The following is a 19,261-nucleotide window of genomic DNA, read 5'->3' as shown; positions in this document are numbered from 1 at the left end:
GGCTAGTGGTGTATATTTTTTTACAGATTACATTTTCTGTGGGACGTTTGACTAAACGCACTTCCAATGCATATTACTACATATTAAGGAATCGTAAATGTATCTGTGCCACAAAGTATATCATTAAAGTGCAGGAGGGGTGCACTTTTTAAAGATTCCAGGGCCTCACGCATCAGAGGTTGAATTTTCTGGTCCATGCAAAAAGCTGCAAGGTCAGCAGTTTGTTCCAACAGCTGTCAGCTGAAGTTGGCCTCAAAGCTCTTGGGCTCAGCAGCAGGTTCTCCTGGCAGCAGAGGGGGCGGGCACGGAAAGCGTGACCAGAGGCAGCTGTGGCAGCAGGCGTGAGACATACTGTCAGCAGCGAGTAGAAAGGGATCATAGTAAGCAGCACGGCCGTACCAAGTAATCCTCTGACAAGACCCACCTCCCGTTGACCTGCAGGCTGCTGGGGAGCTCAGCTCCCACCCGCTTCTAGGAGGAGAAAGGCCCTCCACCAGGAGGAAGCCAGGATTCACGGCTCTCCACAACTCTCAGCAGAAATGAAACGAAACAGAACCAAAGACCCATTTTTTAGACAAAATTTGAAAAGAGTGCCAAGATACCAAAGACCTAATTCCAACTGTGTCACCAACTAACCCAGTCTGAGTCTGGGTAAGTCACTTAACCTTTCCAGTTTTCAATTTTCTCCTACGTGGGATTGAGGAGTTGAGTTTGATGAATTACAAAATTGCTTTTAAGAGTTGTACGATTTTATATTTATCTTATAGCTAATTATATGTAAGTGGGTGAAGGCAAAAGCTTCACCCCTCAATGAGAGACTTGCTTTTATTTAAAAAAAATAAAAATCCTAAATCTCAATATAAAATCATCAATCAGACACACGTGCCTTCAGAACTTGCATTTCTGGAACATCTTTCTTAGTCACTTGACCCTCACAAACTGAGAGCATCCTGTTGCTCTGCTGGAAGATCCCATTATGCAAATATTTAGGCTAGGACCTTTAAACACCCGTGACGGGTTATTTCCCTCTCCCAACTCACATCATCCAGAGGGCTCCACACATACTGAGTGCAGGCATTATTAACAGGCCAGCCACGGGCTCTCGTTACTAGGCAGTCTCTGAGAGCTCATTCCGTGCTGACTGATGGTCTCCTGGGTTAAGCAGAGTTGCAACCAGAAATGAGATGAAACTCTTTTATTGATTGTTCTTATTACGAAGCAGTCTTGAGTATGTCATATTGCTCTCTCCATTTCAACCCTTTCCCTTCCTCGTGACACTCCAGCAATGAAAGCCTCGCTTCCTGAATCTTCCATGTAACCCTGCCACAACATGCCCTTCACCTTACAGGCTGCTGGCGGCGAAAAAGGTTTGGAAGAGAAATGAGAGTCCTCGGAAGTCCTAGGACAAATCTGTAGGTTCTAGAGCTCCAGTGGATTAAGTGCGATGGAATTTAGAGAAACGGAGAGAAAAAAGGCAAAACTTACTTCATCTACATGCCCAACAGCTCCATAGATTCTTGCCATTTGTCCAATGAGGTAGGGGCGTCTCTCAGCCATCTCCTTCAGCACCGGAAGGGAACTGTTCAGAGCCTCTGGCGCGTAGCCTGCTATCTCTGTGAGGATGCTCAAGATGACATCAGTATGGGTCGAATCCTGCAAATGCCCGATTAGAAAAGGAACACACTTCTGAACCATCTACAAAAAGAAAGCCGAGGAGGAAACAAAGAGAAACAAAGAGGAACTTTCATTAAATCAAAAGCAATCTAATGTTTTTGATTAAATTAAATCTGAACTCAACACATTCTGATATTATTACCCTTATTGGAACTCAAGTAAATCTCTCATATATGATATATGTGAAAGTTAAGAGAGTAACTCCTAAGAGTTCTCACCACACGGCAAGACATTTTTTTCGTTTTTAAACTTTTTAGTTGTATCTACATGAGATGATGGATGCTAACTAAACTTCTTGTGATATTCATTTCACAATATATGTAAGTCAAATCATGATGCTGTACACCTTTAACTTATCCAGTGATGTATGTCAATTACATCTCAATAAACCTGGGGAAAAACTCCCAAGTTTGGAATTTAAAATTTACAGTAAAATTTCAGCAGCTTTACTTTCTTTTCTGTTTCTTTTTAAAACCTGGACTCTGCTAGTTTACAAAATGCTTAGGTGCTCCTATTCATATATCAAGTTTTGACCTTGATGTTCCATTTCCTCCAAACCACCGTCAGAGCTGTAATTTGAAGGTCAACATAAGCATGTAAGAGATCCTTCTTGATTTTAATCGTCTTAAAATTGGAGAAATATGGTTTGGAAATATTTAATAATAAAAATAAGAAATCAGGAAAGAGCTCCCACATTTTCTTCAATTTTCCATTTTGATCACAAAAATGTAATAAATAACATAAAGAACATTTTTAAAGTAGGATGACTTCCACCATATTCACACTACTCTAATATTTTCTTGATTTTTAGTGCTTTTATGAATATAAGGATACAATAATTTATATTAAAGAATATGTGACTTTTTTGTGGAAAAGACATGTTGAATATTGACTATTTATTGAATTGTTTTGTCTGCTGAAATAAAAGAATTAGAAAGGGCAATCCGTGGGAAACTGAACAGTAAAAGTAAAAGCTATCTCCCCATCCATATTTCTACTATGCTTGTTTCTTGTGTTTGTTGTTGGTTTGCTTTTTTGATTTGTTACTTTTTTGGTAAGGTAGACTTGAAATGTGGCTTCTAGTATTAAAACTGAATCTGATGCACAGCTCAACCTGCTGAACTCATAATCCATCCTCTGCCAGAAATCTGCTTCTCCCACCACCTTCCCTGGCCCCAAGGCTCTCCTTTCTCCGTGAAGGACACTGTTATCTGCCTGGCGACTTGAGCCAGAAATCTGGGAATCATTTCTGACTACTCTTTTTCCCTTAGTAGCAGCCTCGTCTGAGCAACAACCAAGTCCTATGGATTCCACCTTCCAAGTGCCTCACGGATTGGTGGACTGCCCTCCATTTCCATTCGTCTATCCATTCACTCACTCACAAATGTTCACGGGGTCCTTCCCACCAGCAAGCTACTGTTCTAGGTACTGGGGTTATAGCTGCCAACAAGTCTGACGGGTTCCTGCCTCATGGCATAACGAATTCACTGTTTAGTAAAGGAGACATTCAGTGAAACAATCACAACAGAAATGCATAATTATAAGTGATAATAATCGCCATGTAGGGAAAATCCTGGGTGCTGTGAGAGACTGTCCCAGGGCTCTCATTCAGGCTGCAGTCAGGGGAGCTGTCTCTCGGCAGGAACATCTCACTGCCGCCGCTGACCCCATCATCCTGTTCTCCGCGCCTTCAGTCCCGCTCACCCAGTCCCTTCTCCACCCTGTGGCCGCAATGGTCACCCTGCCCTGCTTAAAATGCTTCACTAATTTGCCAGTGCTCTCAAGATAGAGGCTTAACATACGTTTTCTGAACTGACTCCTATCCATCTTTCCAGACTTATCTCCTTGCCCAGCTAGTCTACTCTCCCTCTATCCAAATTCTATGGCATGCCACGCTTCAGCCATGTTGAATTTTTAGAAAATTTTCTTGACCTGCTAAATTTTCTCTTGTATCTGGGATTATACTCTGATTCTCTCTTGTGGGAACTTTTGTTGTCCCTACTTTGCTGGACTAATTAACTCCTAATCTTTCTGAGGTCTCAGATTAGCTGCTACTTCCATTAAAAGCCTTGTCTGACTCCCCCATGCCCTCCACCCCCTCCAGTCCAGGGCCCTGCTGAAGTGCCCATCAGACCCTATGTGGCTCTGAGCAGGTCCTTCCCTGGCTCCTTTCTTATTGCTGGTCTAGATGTCTGTCTTGCAGGCTGGACTGAAAGCTCTGCAAGGTCAAATATCAGTTCTAATTTGTACCCCATTGTATATCCAGTGTGTAGCACAGAGCCTCGCCAGGAGGGGAGTCAATAAAAATTTGAGGAACAAAGCAAAAGAAGGCAAATCTAAATGATTCTAGAGGGGAGCAAATCTGATTTACAGGCAGCACTCCAGCGCAGAGCTGCTGAACAGTTGCACATAATGTTTAAACACGGATACTGCGTGTGCCATCTACAACATAACAGGGACATAAAAGAAGACAATTTTGAGATAGCTAAAATTATCCTACACATAAATGGACTTCATATTCATATCCTGTACTCGTGGAGGAAAAGCTAGTGCTCGTTTCTGGTAAATGGCATATATGAATGAACAGTCTGATAAGTGCTGCCTGTGCATGGAGGGCACTTGTGTGTCCTTCAGGAGAAGCCGTGAGATCCCTGGCACATCTGGCAGAAGTGTCAGCCAGCTGCTCCGGGTTGGGGCAGCATACCTAACCTGAGGCTTTTAGAAATGGAAAATGCTTACACGTTTCCTACCCCATTCTATAAAATTCCATTTCTCAGTCCTTACTCTTCATGTCCTATTTCTGGAACACTGAGGTCTCTGTGACATGTGCCTCTAGTCATGCCAATTTAATTTTTTTATTTAAACTCCAGCCATACATCTCAAGCCGCACAAGAGTGTGTTGTATTTGTTGCCCTATAAGAAAAATAAAAAAGGCAAAGAGAGAAAGAAAGAGAGAGAGAGGGAGGGAGGGAGGGTGGGAGAAAGAAAAGAGAGAAACAGAGAGAGAGAAACAAAGAAAGAAACAAACAAAGGAAGAAACAAAGAAAGAAACAAACAAAGGAAGAAACAAAGAAAGAAAGAAACAAAGGAAGAAACAAAGAAAGAAGGATAGAAAGAGAGAGAAAGCTAGCCGGCTCAAGGCAAATATACATGCCTGGGTACAGCTGAATCCTTGGAAAGACCAAAAAGAAGAGAAGCCCTGAATAATGTAAGCAAACTAATAACAATTTTACCAATTAAACAAAAGTTGATTATTTTGCTGTGATTTCCTGGTAACCCACAGTTTATGATGATGGTGATAGAAAAGAGAGACATGCCTTGAAGTTTGCCATTCACATGGAAGGGAAGTGGCGCTTTGGGCCTTAGATGGATTAGTCTTGGATGAGGAGGAATTTTATTTCCCAAACACAGGGCATTTCCTTTGGCTGGTCTCTTCAGGTACCTCACTGGGAGCTGCTTCATGTCTCAGGGAAAGCCTTGCCTTTGCTGACAGCAGAGTAGCCACTAAGACAACACAGCTGGCAGAGAACAAGCTGACACAGCCTTTGTTCAGGCCATAAGCCCCCTGGACAAGCTTCCACACCGGCCTCAAGCCTCTCTCCCTTCTGTTCAGCCTCCTCACTACCACCAGAGGCTTTGTCCTAAAACGCAACTGATCACAGCAATCCTCTTACAGACCTTCAGAGTTCCCCATGGCCCGCGGCCGGGATCCCAACGCCATGGCATTCCAGGGCCTTCATGGACAGGCTTATCTGCTGCCTCTTCCCCATTAACCCCCTGACCCAGCAACAGGCCACTGACCACCCCGAGTGGCTTGAACATGGAGAAGACTCTTATACTTTCAAAGCTGAGGGGCTGGCCCCGTGGCTGAGTGGTTGAGTTCGTGCGCTCCGCTTCAGTGGCCTAGAGTTTCCCCGGTTTGGATCCTGGGTGTGGACCTAGCACTGCTCGTCAGGCCGTGCTGGGGTGGCATCCCACAGAGCAGAGCCAGAAGGACCTACAACTAGAATACACAACTATATACTGGGGAGCTTTGGGGAGAAGAAGAAAAAAACATAAAAAACATTGGCAACAGATGTTAGCTCAGGTGCCAGTCTTTAAAAAAAACAACAAAAAAAGTTGATCTCAAATATCTCTACTTCTGGGAAGCCTTCCCTCCAGCCCACGCTAACACATGCAGGACCTGGGCTAGAGTACAGATGGAGGCCCCCAGACCACACGCCCAGATATCTAGCAGCTACACAAAATGTCCTATCCTCCTGCCTGACATACACCTTCATAACAACCTGAGAGGCTTGATTTGAATTTAGAGTTCTTGGCCTCTGTAGAGGGAACAGAGAGAAATGCCCCTAGCCCCCATTCCTTGCCCCTCCCTTCTCTTTCTACCCCTGGCTTTGCCCTGCAAGGAATCTCATATGAATGTGTGTGAATACCCCAGCCCACATATGCAAGCTCATGAAGGCCACCCCCTAGGCCTACGGAGTCACACTGTTGACGTGGCCTGTCCCTGGGAGAACAGATCCGGGGACCAGGCTGTACAAGCACTGGGAGCAGGATGAGACATATAGGAAAGGGGTTCTAAGGTCCCAGTTACCTAGACTATGTTTAGTCAGCAAGGGAGTGGATGGGAACTGGGGGTGCAGGTAGAGGAGGCCCAAACCAGAGCCCTCTAAAGCAAGTAGCCCAGGGACAGGTCCTATCCTTGGCTTTCCTGGTCCTTCCTGAGCAGAATCAATCACTGCCTTTGCTGGGCTCCCCTAGCAGTCTGCTGACAGGTTTAGCATCTCGTCATTGAACTGAAGTTTTGTAGACACATCTCATCAACTGAGGCCATGGGCACCTTGAGGGTAGGGCCATCTGAAAACACAGCACCATAACTTGATTGGCAGCGAGTGACTTTTAAATTCTTATGTATAGAATAAAAGGTAGACCTATTGTGTGCGTGGGTGTGTACATGGGTGTGTGTGCGCTGCCTCTTAAAATGGTCCTCAGGCCAATTTTCTCTTTCAATGAATTTGGTTAGCACTAACAATCTCTATTAATCTCCAAAAATCTGTAAAATAACTACCACTCTTTTCATTTACTACTTACTCATACTGAAAAAATAAACATTCTGAAAACCATGGTTCTGCTCCAAAGACTGTTTTAGAACAGTCTATATATTCTTTCACTCCATCTCCTTAATGTTCTTCAAATGGCTTCTTATTTTAAACAAATACCAAAAGTGACCTGTGAGTATTGTCAGCCTGGTGATGCTGTGTTAGCGGCTATAAGATTAGGTCTGTGAACAGGAATGCTCTGTGCTGCTCAGAGAAAATCCTGGAAAAGGACTCTCTTCTCTAGGGACTCGACCACAAAAGCAGCTCTTCCGGGTCCAGACATTAATCAGCAGAGGGCTCAACTTGCCACTTTCTGCCACTCATCTCTGCATGGTCAGGGCTAGAAGCCCATGTCCTGGGGATAATAACAGATGTGCTCACATGTGTTACTAAATTCTATTCCTTTCCATCTTTTGTTGGCTAGACTACAGCACGGTTTATGGCAGCCAAGAATACAGATTTAGCCCCAGAAGGCCACTTGGAAAATTGACCACCCAGTCTTTCCCTTAAATGGACCCTGAGGATTCTCTGGAGGTTCCAGCCGTGAATCACCAGCCAGGAACTGCCCCTCTCCATCTAGGAAGGTTAGTTTCCTTAGAGAGAGACACCCAGAGGGCAATGATGGAGAAAGAGGACCCAACTGCCCGACCAACCACATCTGAAGTTCGCAGATGTATGGATGTTGAAGCTATGCCATCTTTGCAATCTCATGGACTAGTTAGCTTTACACACAGAAAATCTTTTTTCAAGGGCCAACTGTTGACCCTCCAGCCCTGGAGAGCCAGGCTTCACTGGTCACAGAAGAAGGGTGGTGAGGAGGGCATTCAAGAAAGTGTGAAACATTCCTCTATAAGGCTCTCATGGAGAACCTGCACAGTTTACCTCCAAGTACGGAGCACAGCAGAAATAAAAGCTCCACTTTAACCCAAATTTCACAGGGTCAAAAACCTCATTATTTACCTTCTTATTTCATCTGAAATTAAATCAACTGGACTTAAATTGAAAGCCTCAGTCTGCATTTCTGATTGTTGCCCCAGATTTCACTTCCCTCTCTCAGTAAACCCTTTCTCCATCCTTCCTCCCATTCCCCTTGCCCGCTGTCTGGTTGATGAACGTGAGAGAGAGGAGGTGAGTCAGGCATTTCTCTTGCTCACTGCCCGCATGACTCAGTAACCAGGTGTGAGCTCATGAAGAGCTAAAGAGCTGAAGGAGGCAAACTTTAACACAAAGGAAGCTACTTTAACACGAAGGAAGCGCTGATGGAAAACAAAAGGTTGGGCAGTTCCCCCCGTCACAACTTCTTCCCATTGGTTAGGATCCTGGGACAGGTAGGGTCTGTTCACATCACTATGGGTGCTTCCTAACCCCTTGCTTTTTCCTTCTGGGATCCACACTCAGCAACCACAGTACCTACAGGAATCTGCTTTCGCCCTCTCCTCCTCATTCAGTTCAAGTCTCCTCCTCCTCTTGTCTAGCTCACCTTTCTGACTGCCACCTTCCACTGTGTCCTCTGGCACTCCCATTTGCTTCACTAGCCGCAGCCTCAACTGTTCAGTGTGTTGAGGTCAAAACATCTCATTGGCTGGAATTAGACTGGGTTTACAATGTAGCTTGGCCTCCCCTGTATGCCTTTGAGAAAGTTATCCAACCAGTATCAGCCCCAGGTCTTTTGTAAATGGCAGTCTTAAGAAGGGCAGTGTGACTATATAGCCAGTAGGAGACATGGACACTGCCCATAGGAAAAGTGGAGGGGCTGATAAAGAGGAGGGGGCATGGAAAGCTACCTCACCAAGTCACTCATTGGTACCAGCCCTGTTCTTAACCTCTCCAAACTTCAACTTCTCTGTTTACAAAATGAGAAGCTTGTTGCAGGGAACAGGGAGATAATGTCTGTAGGACTCCCCCACAGTGTCTGGTACCTGGAGTGAGCTTGGCCACTATTAGCGCCCCTTGTCCACCCTCCCCTGCCTCCTGTAACCAGCTGAGAACACTGCTCCCACTGTGGCCTTCTCGAGCGGAGCCTGCTTGGTTACCTCTCAAGGCCAAGAGAGGAGGGGGTGGGGAGTCAGAGTCCTGGACCGTCACTTACCTCTTACTACCCATGTGATGGGGGCAAGTTAACCTCTCAGAGCATCTATATTGACTGATGTAAATGAAGAAAAAAATAACACATCATAGAGTTATATGCGGGATTAAATAAGATATTAGATGTTAAAGAAAAAGTCTTTTGTAGGGGCTGGTTCTGTGGCAGAGTGGTTACAGTTCCACACCCTCTGCTTCAGCCGCTGGAGTTTGCGTGTCTGGATCCTGGGCGTGGACCCACTCCTTCATCAACCATGCGGTGGCAGCATCCCACATACAAAATAGAGGAAGACTGGCACAGATGTTAACTTGGGGCTAATCTTCCTCAAGCAAAAAAAAAAAAAAAAAGGCAGGAAGATTAGCAATGGATGTTAGCTCAGGGCGAATCTTCCTCAAAAAAAAAAAGTCCTTTGTGAATGATAAATTTAGGCACTAGCAGTAACTCATCTGGGTTAAGAAATATTCCTGGAATGACTTCTGTGTGCCAGGTACTGTGCGAGGCACTGGAGATACAGTGGCGAATAAGATGGTCCTCATATCCCGAGCATTCGCATCACAGCTAAGGTGGTCCAGACGGAGAGAGAACAGTAGAGGCAGATGCATTACAGGGTGAAATTTGCTGCGGCAGAGATTAGGGGAAAGGAAAGAGTCAAACAAGATTCCCAGCAAGAAAGCGACATCTAAGCAGCTGTGTAAAGGACCAGGACCAGAAAGAGACCACCCAGAAAGGGCTGTAGTAGTGAGGGAAGAAAATTCCAGGTGGAGAACACAGTATATATATAAAAACTGTGCCCTGAGAGAGAGAATGCCCATCTCTTGGTTCCTGGGACTCTATAGTTGTTGGAGGTGCTGGGGTTAAAGAGACTCTAGGAGGCCAGGCAGTGGTCAGGGCCTGGTTTTAAATGGTCTCATAAGCCCTTTCTGAATCTCTGGGCAGCCACAGAAGGGCTGTAGCCAGGGGTCTGATGGGACCTCTTTGAATGCCACACACGATGCCACCCTCACTTTCCGACCCTGCCTTTTTGGATGGGGTGAACCCAAGTCCTTTCCCCCCCCCTTTCTATAAGTAAGCCTCCTCTTGGTTTCATTTACTGTCATGCCCAGCCTTCACCCCATGGGAAATAAGTTGAATTCAGTTACTCTCTCCAGATCCCCTTGAACTCTTATTGAACCTGTCTTCTCAAAAACTGTTTGTTTTTCTCTTGCTCTCAGGCTGCGGATAAAACGGCATGCCAGCCGCCTCCTTTATGAAACCAAGTTTGGCCTTTAGTCACCCCTCCTTACTCCCTGTAACACCTGGTCCCAGACTCTATCTGTGGTAGGCAGAATAATGATCCTGAACGATGTCCACATCCTAACCTCTAAACCTGTGAATATGTTGCCTTACATGGAAAAGGGACTTTGTGCATGGATTAAGTTAAGGGTCTTGTGATGGAGAGATAATCCTGGGTCATCTGACTGGCCCCAGTGCAACCACAGGGTCCTCAGAAGAGGGAGGAGGGTGAGAGTCAGAGAAGGAGATGTGATGTGAAAAGCAGAGGTGAGAGTCATGCCGCCATGAGCCAAGGAGTGCAGGCAGCCTCTAGAAGCTGGAAAAGGCAGGAAAGATTCTCCTCTGGAGTCTCCAGACGGAATGCAGCTCTTCTGACCCCTTTTGGACTTCTAACCTCCAGGACTGTAAGGTAATGGACTCGTGTGGCTTTAAATCACTAAGTCTGTGATAACTTTACAGCAGCACAGGAAATGAGTGCGCCGCTTCATCCGTGCCCCTCACCCTGAGCCTCCGTTTAGGTGACCCAGTGAACTCTCCACTCCACTCCCACCCACACTGCCCTGCAGCTTTGCTCATCCTCTCTACCCTTCGTCTTTTCTGACATTGATGCCCCCAGGTGTGCTCTGGAATTCATTCCCTAATTAACTCGTGCACCCTGTTCTAGCTAATATTTTCTCTCACATCTTCAATCTTTTTATTCTTACTGGATTTTTTTAACCCTCCCTATTTCCTCTAAACTTCCATAGTTGCACAGTCATTCTACACAAAACAGATGACACGGACATCCCCAGACCTCTGCCCGACCTCCAGCCTTGCTATCCCAAGTGTGGGCCCGGAAGCAGCAGGGGCAGCATCTCCCGAGAACTTGTAAAAAGGCAGCATGTGGGGAGGGGGCCCACCCTAGACATATTGAATGGAAATCTCCAGGGTGGGGCTCAAGCCTGCTCTCCAGTGTCCAGGACTCGTAGCCCTGTCTCCATTTCCCGAAGGCCCTTTGCTCCTCTGCTCCACCTGGCACAAACCTTTGGAATCTTCAATGTCTGAATGCTGCTCCCTTTGTGGGTATGCATGGCACCTATTTCTCCCAAGACAGAATTCATTGCCCCTCTCTCTGTGTTTATACCACTTGTAGAACACTTATCACTCTGTTTAGTTCGGTTTGGTTTTATGAATTTTATTCAGTGCTGTCAGATACTATGCCAAGGTGTGGGATCCAGAGGCAAAGAAGAAATCGTGCCTTACCACCAAGAGCTTGCAGTCTACTGTGCTTCATTATGCACGTGACCATTCTTTCCTTCCTTTCTTTGAACACTTCTAATGTTGAATGCAAATGTTCCAGTCTTCACCTTAGTGTTAACTGGTTTTTCAAGTAGTAGATATTGATTTTATCAGGAACTGGAGCAGAGATACAATCATAATTGATTGAACCTTGGGTTGACCATTAATCTTCACTGTGCACACATGTTGGTACTCTCCAGAGTCCATTTCTACTTCTCCCTTCCTAGCAGACCTCTAGTTTCTATCTGAATATTCTTGGAGTTCAGGAGAATCTCCAGGGGTAGAGCATGTGTCCTTAACAGAGAATATCAGGACTTCCACTTGAGTTTTGGTGGTGGTAGTTGAGGTAGGAGAAGCATAATGCCTAGAGAGCCCCTAGCACCCATCTGGAGTCCGCAATGAGAAAGCTTGCAGAAAATGGAAGCTAAAACCTAGAAATCAAATCTGAAAATGGAGATAGAGAAGCTGTTCTGTTCACATGATTTGAGCCCCTGGATCAAGCCTGATCTGAAGGTTTTTTCCCAATACATTAGCTAATAGATTCCTTGTATTGTTTAAACCACTGTGGGTTGTGTGTTCTGTTACTGATAATCACAAACATTCTAATTACGATCTTTTACTTGAATCCAAAAAACAGCTAATTCACTATCTAGAAAAAGAGACTTTACTCTCACTACAGGCTCATTTCCCCATAAATCAAGGCATATGTAGGTCTTTTCTTTGGTCCTGTCTGAGAAACCGTAGATCCCTAGGACTGCATGGCCACACTAAACTTTCACTGACACTATCCTACAATGGCTATGGATTTGCACATTTGCTGTGTTTGTACCTGTGATGGTCGATTTTATGTGTCACTCTCACTGGGTCAGTGGGTGCCCAGATATTTGATTAAACATTATTTTAGGTGTGTCTGTGAGAGTGTTTCCAGATGAGATTGGCATTTAAATTGATAGAATGAGTAAAGCAGGTCGCCTCCCCAGTGTGGGAGGGCTGCATCCCATTTACTGAGGGCCTGATATGACTGCTTGAGCTGAGGACATCGGTCCCCTCCTCCCCTCGGACTGGGACTTACAGAACCAGCCCTCCGGTTCTCAGGCTTTTGGACGTGGACTAGAACTCACACCATCATTTCTCCTTGTCCTTAGGCCTTCAGGCTCGGACCAGAACTACACCGCTCGCTCCCCCAGGTCCTCAGCTTACAGATGGCAGACTGTGGGACTTCTCAGCCTCCATAAATGCATAAGCCAGTTCCGCATAATAAATTATATAAATACACACACACACACACACACACACACACATCCTATTGGTTATGTTTCTCTGGAGAACCCTAAGACAGTACCCAGCTTCTGCCATTACCTCCTCACTTTTATGATTCTAGAAAAAGTGGATGAGCGCTTTCATCTAAAGCTGGGTGTGTATAGACTCATGAGACAGGAACCCTTAGGCACACATCCTGTCACAGACCCAGAAACGTGCCTGGTTGTGTGGACCGTCATGTATACAATGTACTCTACCTCCGGTTGCTTTGTCTTTGCTGCTACGTGCAAAAGCCGTAGAAGATGGTACTGTTCTGGTTGTTCCAGCCGAGACATCAAGGCCAGGAGTTCCGTCAGGCGTCTGTTAATCGCTTGAGGCTGCTTTTCATACACAGCAGGTAACACCCTCAACAACATGGCATTACCTATTGAGGGAACAACAAAAGGAATGATGACTTTGTCAGCCTGTGAGCAATAGAAATACCGTTATTGTCAACGCAATAAACTTTGCACTTACACATTAAATAGCACAGACTGATGGTCAAGATTTCTGCTAAAAATAACGCAGTACCTTATGATGACTTATTCTGAAAGATCATTAACGCGTGACTTAAACTGATTCCGCGAAAGGGAATATTTTATGATACAATCAGTACTATTATCTAATGAAAATTTTTCCTGAGTAATGCCCCATGAGGAAAGAGGAACATTTGACAGTAACCAGACCACACCCTTGAGAAGGAAACAGTTCTGATAAAGAATTCCTGACGAGAAACAAAGTTTGGATGCTGTTTTAAATGAAAAGTAACCAGTGCCATGAGCGTGAATCTAAGTGCAACTGAACCAAAAAAAAATAGCGCAGAGGAATGCAGTCACGTTCCTGAGAGATACCGAGGCATGATTTAGACAGACGACATATGGAAAGTGTGCCGTATTTTTATGAATAGTTAGAAAAGTAGCAATGCAAATCTAAAGCCCCAATTTCTGCACTATTTCAAGCGCAGTTTAGACTCAGTTTGTTTGTCACACGTGATTTGTCTCAAAGACATGTATGGACAACTGGATTAAAAATGGCAAAATCTAAAGAAAAAATACTACATAAGCTACAGGGACTTCTCTGCAAACATATGGGGAACATGTGCTTATCGCTTTATGGTGTGGACTTTTTCTCAAAATCCTCTCAAGTACTTAAAGGTCTCAGGAAAAGTGGTTTCTAGGGATTTCTGGAAAAAGAATTTTCTTGCCTCAATTTACTTTGAATCTGGCTTTGTATATAGAAGGTACACACAGAAAGAATCAAATATGCAATGAAAACATGTACACAGACCCTTATTAAATGGTGGGGACATGTCCATATGTAAAGGCCACTTAGATATAAGGATTAAGGAAAGAGGGCCAGCAATTTCAGAGTATCAGTGAGTAAATTTAATGAAAGGAGATTCTGGATCGAATTGAATGTATTTGGGTGACAATAAATAATGGAATTGCTTTTTCCACATGTGGGTCGGTAGAGTCAGTCTCAAACAGATTTTAGACATATGCCCACAGAGTATAAGGTATTGGATATACTCAAGGTTTTCTTTTAAAAAAATGTTGTGTTCATCTGAAAACATTGTTTTATTTTGTTTGTTTGTTTTCTGTTTATTTTTACTAAGCGCTTTTCCTTAAATGATCAGGAATTTTAAGCGTAATGCCCAGTCAGTACAGAATGCATTAGATCACAGAACTAGATTATGTAGACATACTGAGCAATTGCTGGAGAAGGTCATGATAAATGGGCCTGTTGTTGAAACTGAAGACAGCAAACTGGCATAAGGCTTTTTGGCGCAATATTCACTAATGCCCTGGGAGGCTTGAAGGGGAAAACTCCAGATTAGTCATTTTTAGCTGACTAATTCCGATCAAATAATACAAGAATAAATGCTAAGAACTTTTTTTGAGTTAGAAATTGATGAAGACGCTTCAGCATAGAAATCGTATAAATTCTATTTGTAAACTAATGTATTCTTCTTAATTATGAAATATTTCAAGCCATTAGACAAATGTAGGCAATAATATAAGGAACACTGCTGTGCCCACCAACCAGCTTTGTCAAAATTCAACCTTGTGCCGTAACTGTTTTCCATCCCATGCGTTTCCTTTTCTCCCTCGGGGCAACTACCATCCTGAAGTTGGTACTTATCATCTTCATGAATGTTTTTACACTTCGATTGCATGTGTACATACCAAAAAGCATTTCATAGTGCTGTTTTGTATGCTTTAAAATTTTATATCAATAGTATCATACTGTACATATCTCTTTGCCACAAAGTTTTTTTTCCCATTCAACATTTTGTTGAAGTTTTATCTCCAAGAAGCTCTTCTTTGTTTATTCTCACAGCTGTATGATATTCCATTGTATAACTATGCAACAATTTATTCATACACTCTATGGCTGAAAGACCATAAAATTTTACGGCTAAAATCTTTCTTCTTATTATTATGACTATTATTTGCTTTCACCAATAGTGCTGCGTTTTTATACCTATTTCTTTGCGCATAAATGGGAGACATTCCCGAGGGCGCTGCTTCTGCACTTCATGTGCTTTGAAACCACCTGAGCGTCTTGTTAGCTATTGCCTCCGCAGGTTGAGGGTAGAAGTGGAGAATCTGAATTTCCAACCAGCTCTCAGGCGGTGCTGATGGTCCCTGGACTGCATAATTAAGTAGCAAAGCAGTGGTTATGTTTCTGAGAGTTAAGTTTCTAGATGTTCCAAGTTTCTTTGCAAAGTGGATGTATTAGTTTTTTATAGCTGCCATAAGAAATTACCAAAAACGTAGTGCTCCAAAGTAACACAAATTTACTACTTTATATTTCTATAGTTCAAAAGTCCAACATGAGTCTCACTGGGCTAAAATCCAGGCATCGGAAGGGCTAGGTTTCTTCCCAGAGGCTGTAGAAGGGAGTCCGTTTCCTTGACTTTTCTAGCTTCTAGAGACACTGGCTTAGGGTTCCCTTCCTCCATCTTCTGCAGTCAGCAACATGGCATCTCTCTGAGCCTGCTTCTGGTGTCACGTCTCCTCCTCTGATGCTCTCTTCCACCTCTCCCTTCCACTTTTAAGGACTCTTGTGATTACATTGGGCCTGTCTGGATAATCTAGAATTAACTCCATATCTTATACAGCAGCCTTAATTCTATCTTCAATGCAATGAAGCATAACATGTCCACAGGTTATGGGGATAAAGACCTGGACATCTTTGGTTGGGGCACTATTCTGCCTACCACCATGATTACAATAATTTATACACCCACCAGCACCCTCCACATCCTTGCTAACCTTTGGTCTTCACGGACATCGGTTTTTGCCAGCTGATGGGGTGTGAGATGATATCTGATTTTTTCATTTTAATTTTCATTTCCTTAATTATTTGAGTGGCCCAGTACCCTTTTTACATGTTTACAGGTCATTTCCTATCCCATGATTGGGCCATTCATATCCTTTGCCTATTTTTGATTTCGATGCTTGGGTTTTCTTATTGATTTGTAGAATTTCCTTATTTATTCTGGACACTAATTTTTTGTTTAAAAATTTTGAAGTTGCAATTCTAATGTAGTTGATTTTTAAAATTTCTTTACTTTATGGTTTGTGATTTTTTTGTTATTGAAAAATCTTTCCTTATCCCAAGTTCATAAAAATATTGTTCTATATTTTCTCCTAAAAGCATTACGGTTTTGTTTTTCATATTTGCCTTTAATCCATCTGGAATTTACTTTTTGTACATATGAGGAAGGGATCTAAATAAATATTTTGGGGGCCAGCCTGGTGGTACAGCTGTTAAGTTCACATGCTCTGCTTCAGGGCCTGGGGTTCACCGGTTTGCATCCCGGATGTGGACCTAGAACCACTTGTCAAGCCATACTGTGGCAGGTGTCCCACATGTAAATTAGAGGAAGATGGGCATAGATGTTAGCCCAGGGCCAGTCTTCCTCAGCAAAAAAGAGGAGGATTGGCAGCAGATGTTAGCTTAGGGCTAATCTGCCTTAAATAAATAAATAAATAAATAAATAAATAATTTTTTGTGTGTGTATTAACAATTGTCCCAGCTCCATTTATTGAGTAGTCAATTGTTCCCCTTCTGATTTGTAGTAACTCTTGCATTTACAAGGCTTCCCACACGTCTGGGTCTGTTTCTGGGTACTTATATGTTTACCAATTATACATTTTCTCCATTATAATAACTTTATAATAAATCATTATGTCTCATAGGGAAAATTTCTTCACCTTCTACTTCAAATTCCTCTTGGCTTCTTTATATTAATTTTACCTTTACTTTGTAAACTTTCTTGAAAAACTGGGTTAGGATTCTGTTTTTTCACATTGAATATATAGACTAATTTAGGATAACTGACATCTCTGTGAAACTGAGTGTTCCCATTCAAGAACATGACATAACCTTCCATCTGTGTAGTTTTTTTTACTCCTTTCAATAAAGATTTGTGATATCAGCTGTGCCATATGCATCTTTTATTAAACTGATCCCTAGGTATTCCATATTTGTTGTTGTTATTGTAAATGGAGGGTTTTTTCTTTTAAGATATTTTCAATTTGTCTGCTGGTATTAAGAAAGCAATTAATTTTTGTATGTTGATCTTTCATCCAGCAAAATTTCTTCAATTCTCTTATTAACAATGTCTTTAGAGTCTCTTAGAGTTTCTGTATATAAGTAATCAAATTGTAAAAATTGGTAACAGCTTTGTTTCTTTCTGTCCATCTTTATTCTTTATGTTCCTTTCTTGTCCTGCTTTACTGGCTGGGACCCCTAATAGTTTGATGAATAGAACCAGTGTTCATGGGAATCCTTTTGTTATTCCTGTTTTTAAAGAGTATGTTTCTAAGAATTCACCATTATTAGACTATGTGTCTACAGATTTTTGGTATTTACGTTTATTAAAGTTCCTGTCTGTTTCCTAGTTTGAACATGAATGAGTGTTGAATTTTATTAAATGATTTTTCTGCATCTGTTGACATAACCATATGATGTAATATAATAAATGTAATCAATTAATATAATCAATTAATAGATATTCTAACGTTTAATCAATCTTGCAGTTTTGGAAAAAACTCACCTTGGTTATGATGTGTTTTTGTACATATATGGCAGGGTTCATTTGGCTGGTATCTGATTTGTAGCTTTTGCATCTATGTTCTTAAATGAGACTGGCCTGCACTTGTCCTTTCTTGTACTGTCCTTGTCTCTTTTTGGTATCATACTTGCTGGACACATGAAAAGAATGTAGCACGTTCCTGCACCCTCTATTCTCAGAAGCAGTTTGCATAAGATGGGGATGATGTGTTCCTTGAATGTTTGGCAGAATTTGCTTATCAAACCTTCTGGACAATGCTTTACCTATTTCATTATATTGAACTTTAAATGATGTAGTTTAAGTTTCTGTATTTTTCAGCAGTTTTTTTTTTAGCATTTGAATGATCACTTATGACAAAAGTGGACTTATCAGTTATGAGAGAGGTATGCTAAAATCTGACCTCCATGACTATGGATTTGTCAATTTCTCCTTATAATTCTGTCCATCTTTGATATATAGTTTTTGAAACTATGTTGCTAGATAATTCTGAGATATCTTCCTGGCAAAGTGGTTTTTTTAAATCATAATTTAATTATTCTTTTTGCCTTAACGTCTATTTTTGACTGATATTAATATGGCTATGCTATATTTTTGGTATACTTTCCCTGCTCCATCCCTGCTTTCTTACATGTTTTACTTTCAACATTTCTATATTCTCATTTTTTATATGTGGTGCTTATAAGTGACATATAGCTTGCAATTTGAAAGATATACCTATTGTCAACCTTGGTCTCTTAGCTGGAAAGTTTGTTTCATTAATACTGATGGTGATTATTGGTATATTTGGATTTATTTTTACTACATTATGTTGGGCTTTTTATTTATCTTTGTCTATGCTTTTCTTCTTTCCTTCACTGCTTTCTATTGATCAGATCAAGGTTTTTTTTTAAATTCTTTTTAAATTCCTCTATTTGGATGTTCTATTTCCTTTTGGTTTTGGTGGTTGTGCTTTAAAAGATAAACATTCTTGAACTAACAAAGCAAAATTAATTAATTTCTCTATCACCCCCTGAACAATGAAAGGATTTTAGAATACTTTACTGAACTTAAGGAGTACATTTTGGATTATTTCCTTAGATCTTTCTTCCAGTTCCTTAACATTCTCTTCAGCTTTGCCTACTTTGCCGTTTAACCCATTCCTTGAGGGTTTTTAAACATTTTAATTAACGTTTTAAAAAATTCCAGAAGTTATATTTGGTTCTTTAAAAAATCTGCCTAGTCTTTTTCTTTTGACAATGTCTTCTTTTTTTCATGTTTCCAATTCCTTCTTGCTGATCTTAAATAATTTTAAACACATTTATTTTCTAATTTCTAGCTGACATTTTAAATAAATGAAGTTCTTTAGGGAGGAGTGTCTAGTCCTTTTTGGTTTCTGCTGATTCTCATTTATGGTGAGTTGTTTCCTCTTACATTTACGTACTTTTCATTGTGAGTTTATTTTTACTGTGGCAGACGATATACATTTGAATC

The 19,261-nt window shown here is 42.1% G+C and overlaps 1 protein-coding gene across 12 annotated transcripts in view; it reads right to left on the bottom strand.

Annotated features, from left to right (window-relative positions):
* VEPH1 (ventricular zone expressed PH domain containing 1) overlaps positions 1-19,261 on the bottom strand; it is a 212,598-nt gene that overhangs the window by 124,308 nt on the left and 69,029 nt on the right. For all 12 annotated transcript variants that reach the window (XR_011503304.1, XM_014861910.3, XM_044770990.2 and 9 more), the window contains 2 exons: positions 12,924-13,090; positions 1,486-1,695 (listed from right to left, as the gene is read on the bottom strand). Coding sequence is in view for 11 of the 12 variants with exons in the window: in XM_014861910.3 (XP_014717396.2) it covers positions 1,486-1,695; positions 12,924-13,090 (377 nt within the window). In the remaining variant the exon portion in view is untranslated. The remainder of the gene's footprint in view (positions 1-1,485; positions 1,696-12,923; positions 13,091-19,261) is intronic.

The sequence above is a fragment of the Equus asinus genome, chromosome 5 (genome assembly GCF_041296235.1).
Source record: "Equus asinus isolate D_3611 breed Donkey chromosome 5, EquAss-T2T_v2, whole genome shotgun sequence".
NCBI classification, from domain to species: domain Eukaryota; kingdom Metazoa; phylum Chordata; class Mammalia; order Perissodactyla; family Equidae; genus Equus; species Equus asinus.
The sequence above is the reverse complement of the archived record's forward strand: the minus strand, read 5'-3'. Positions and strand labels throughout refer to the sequence as shown.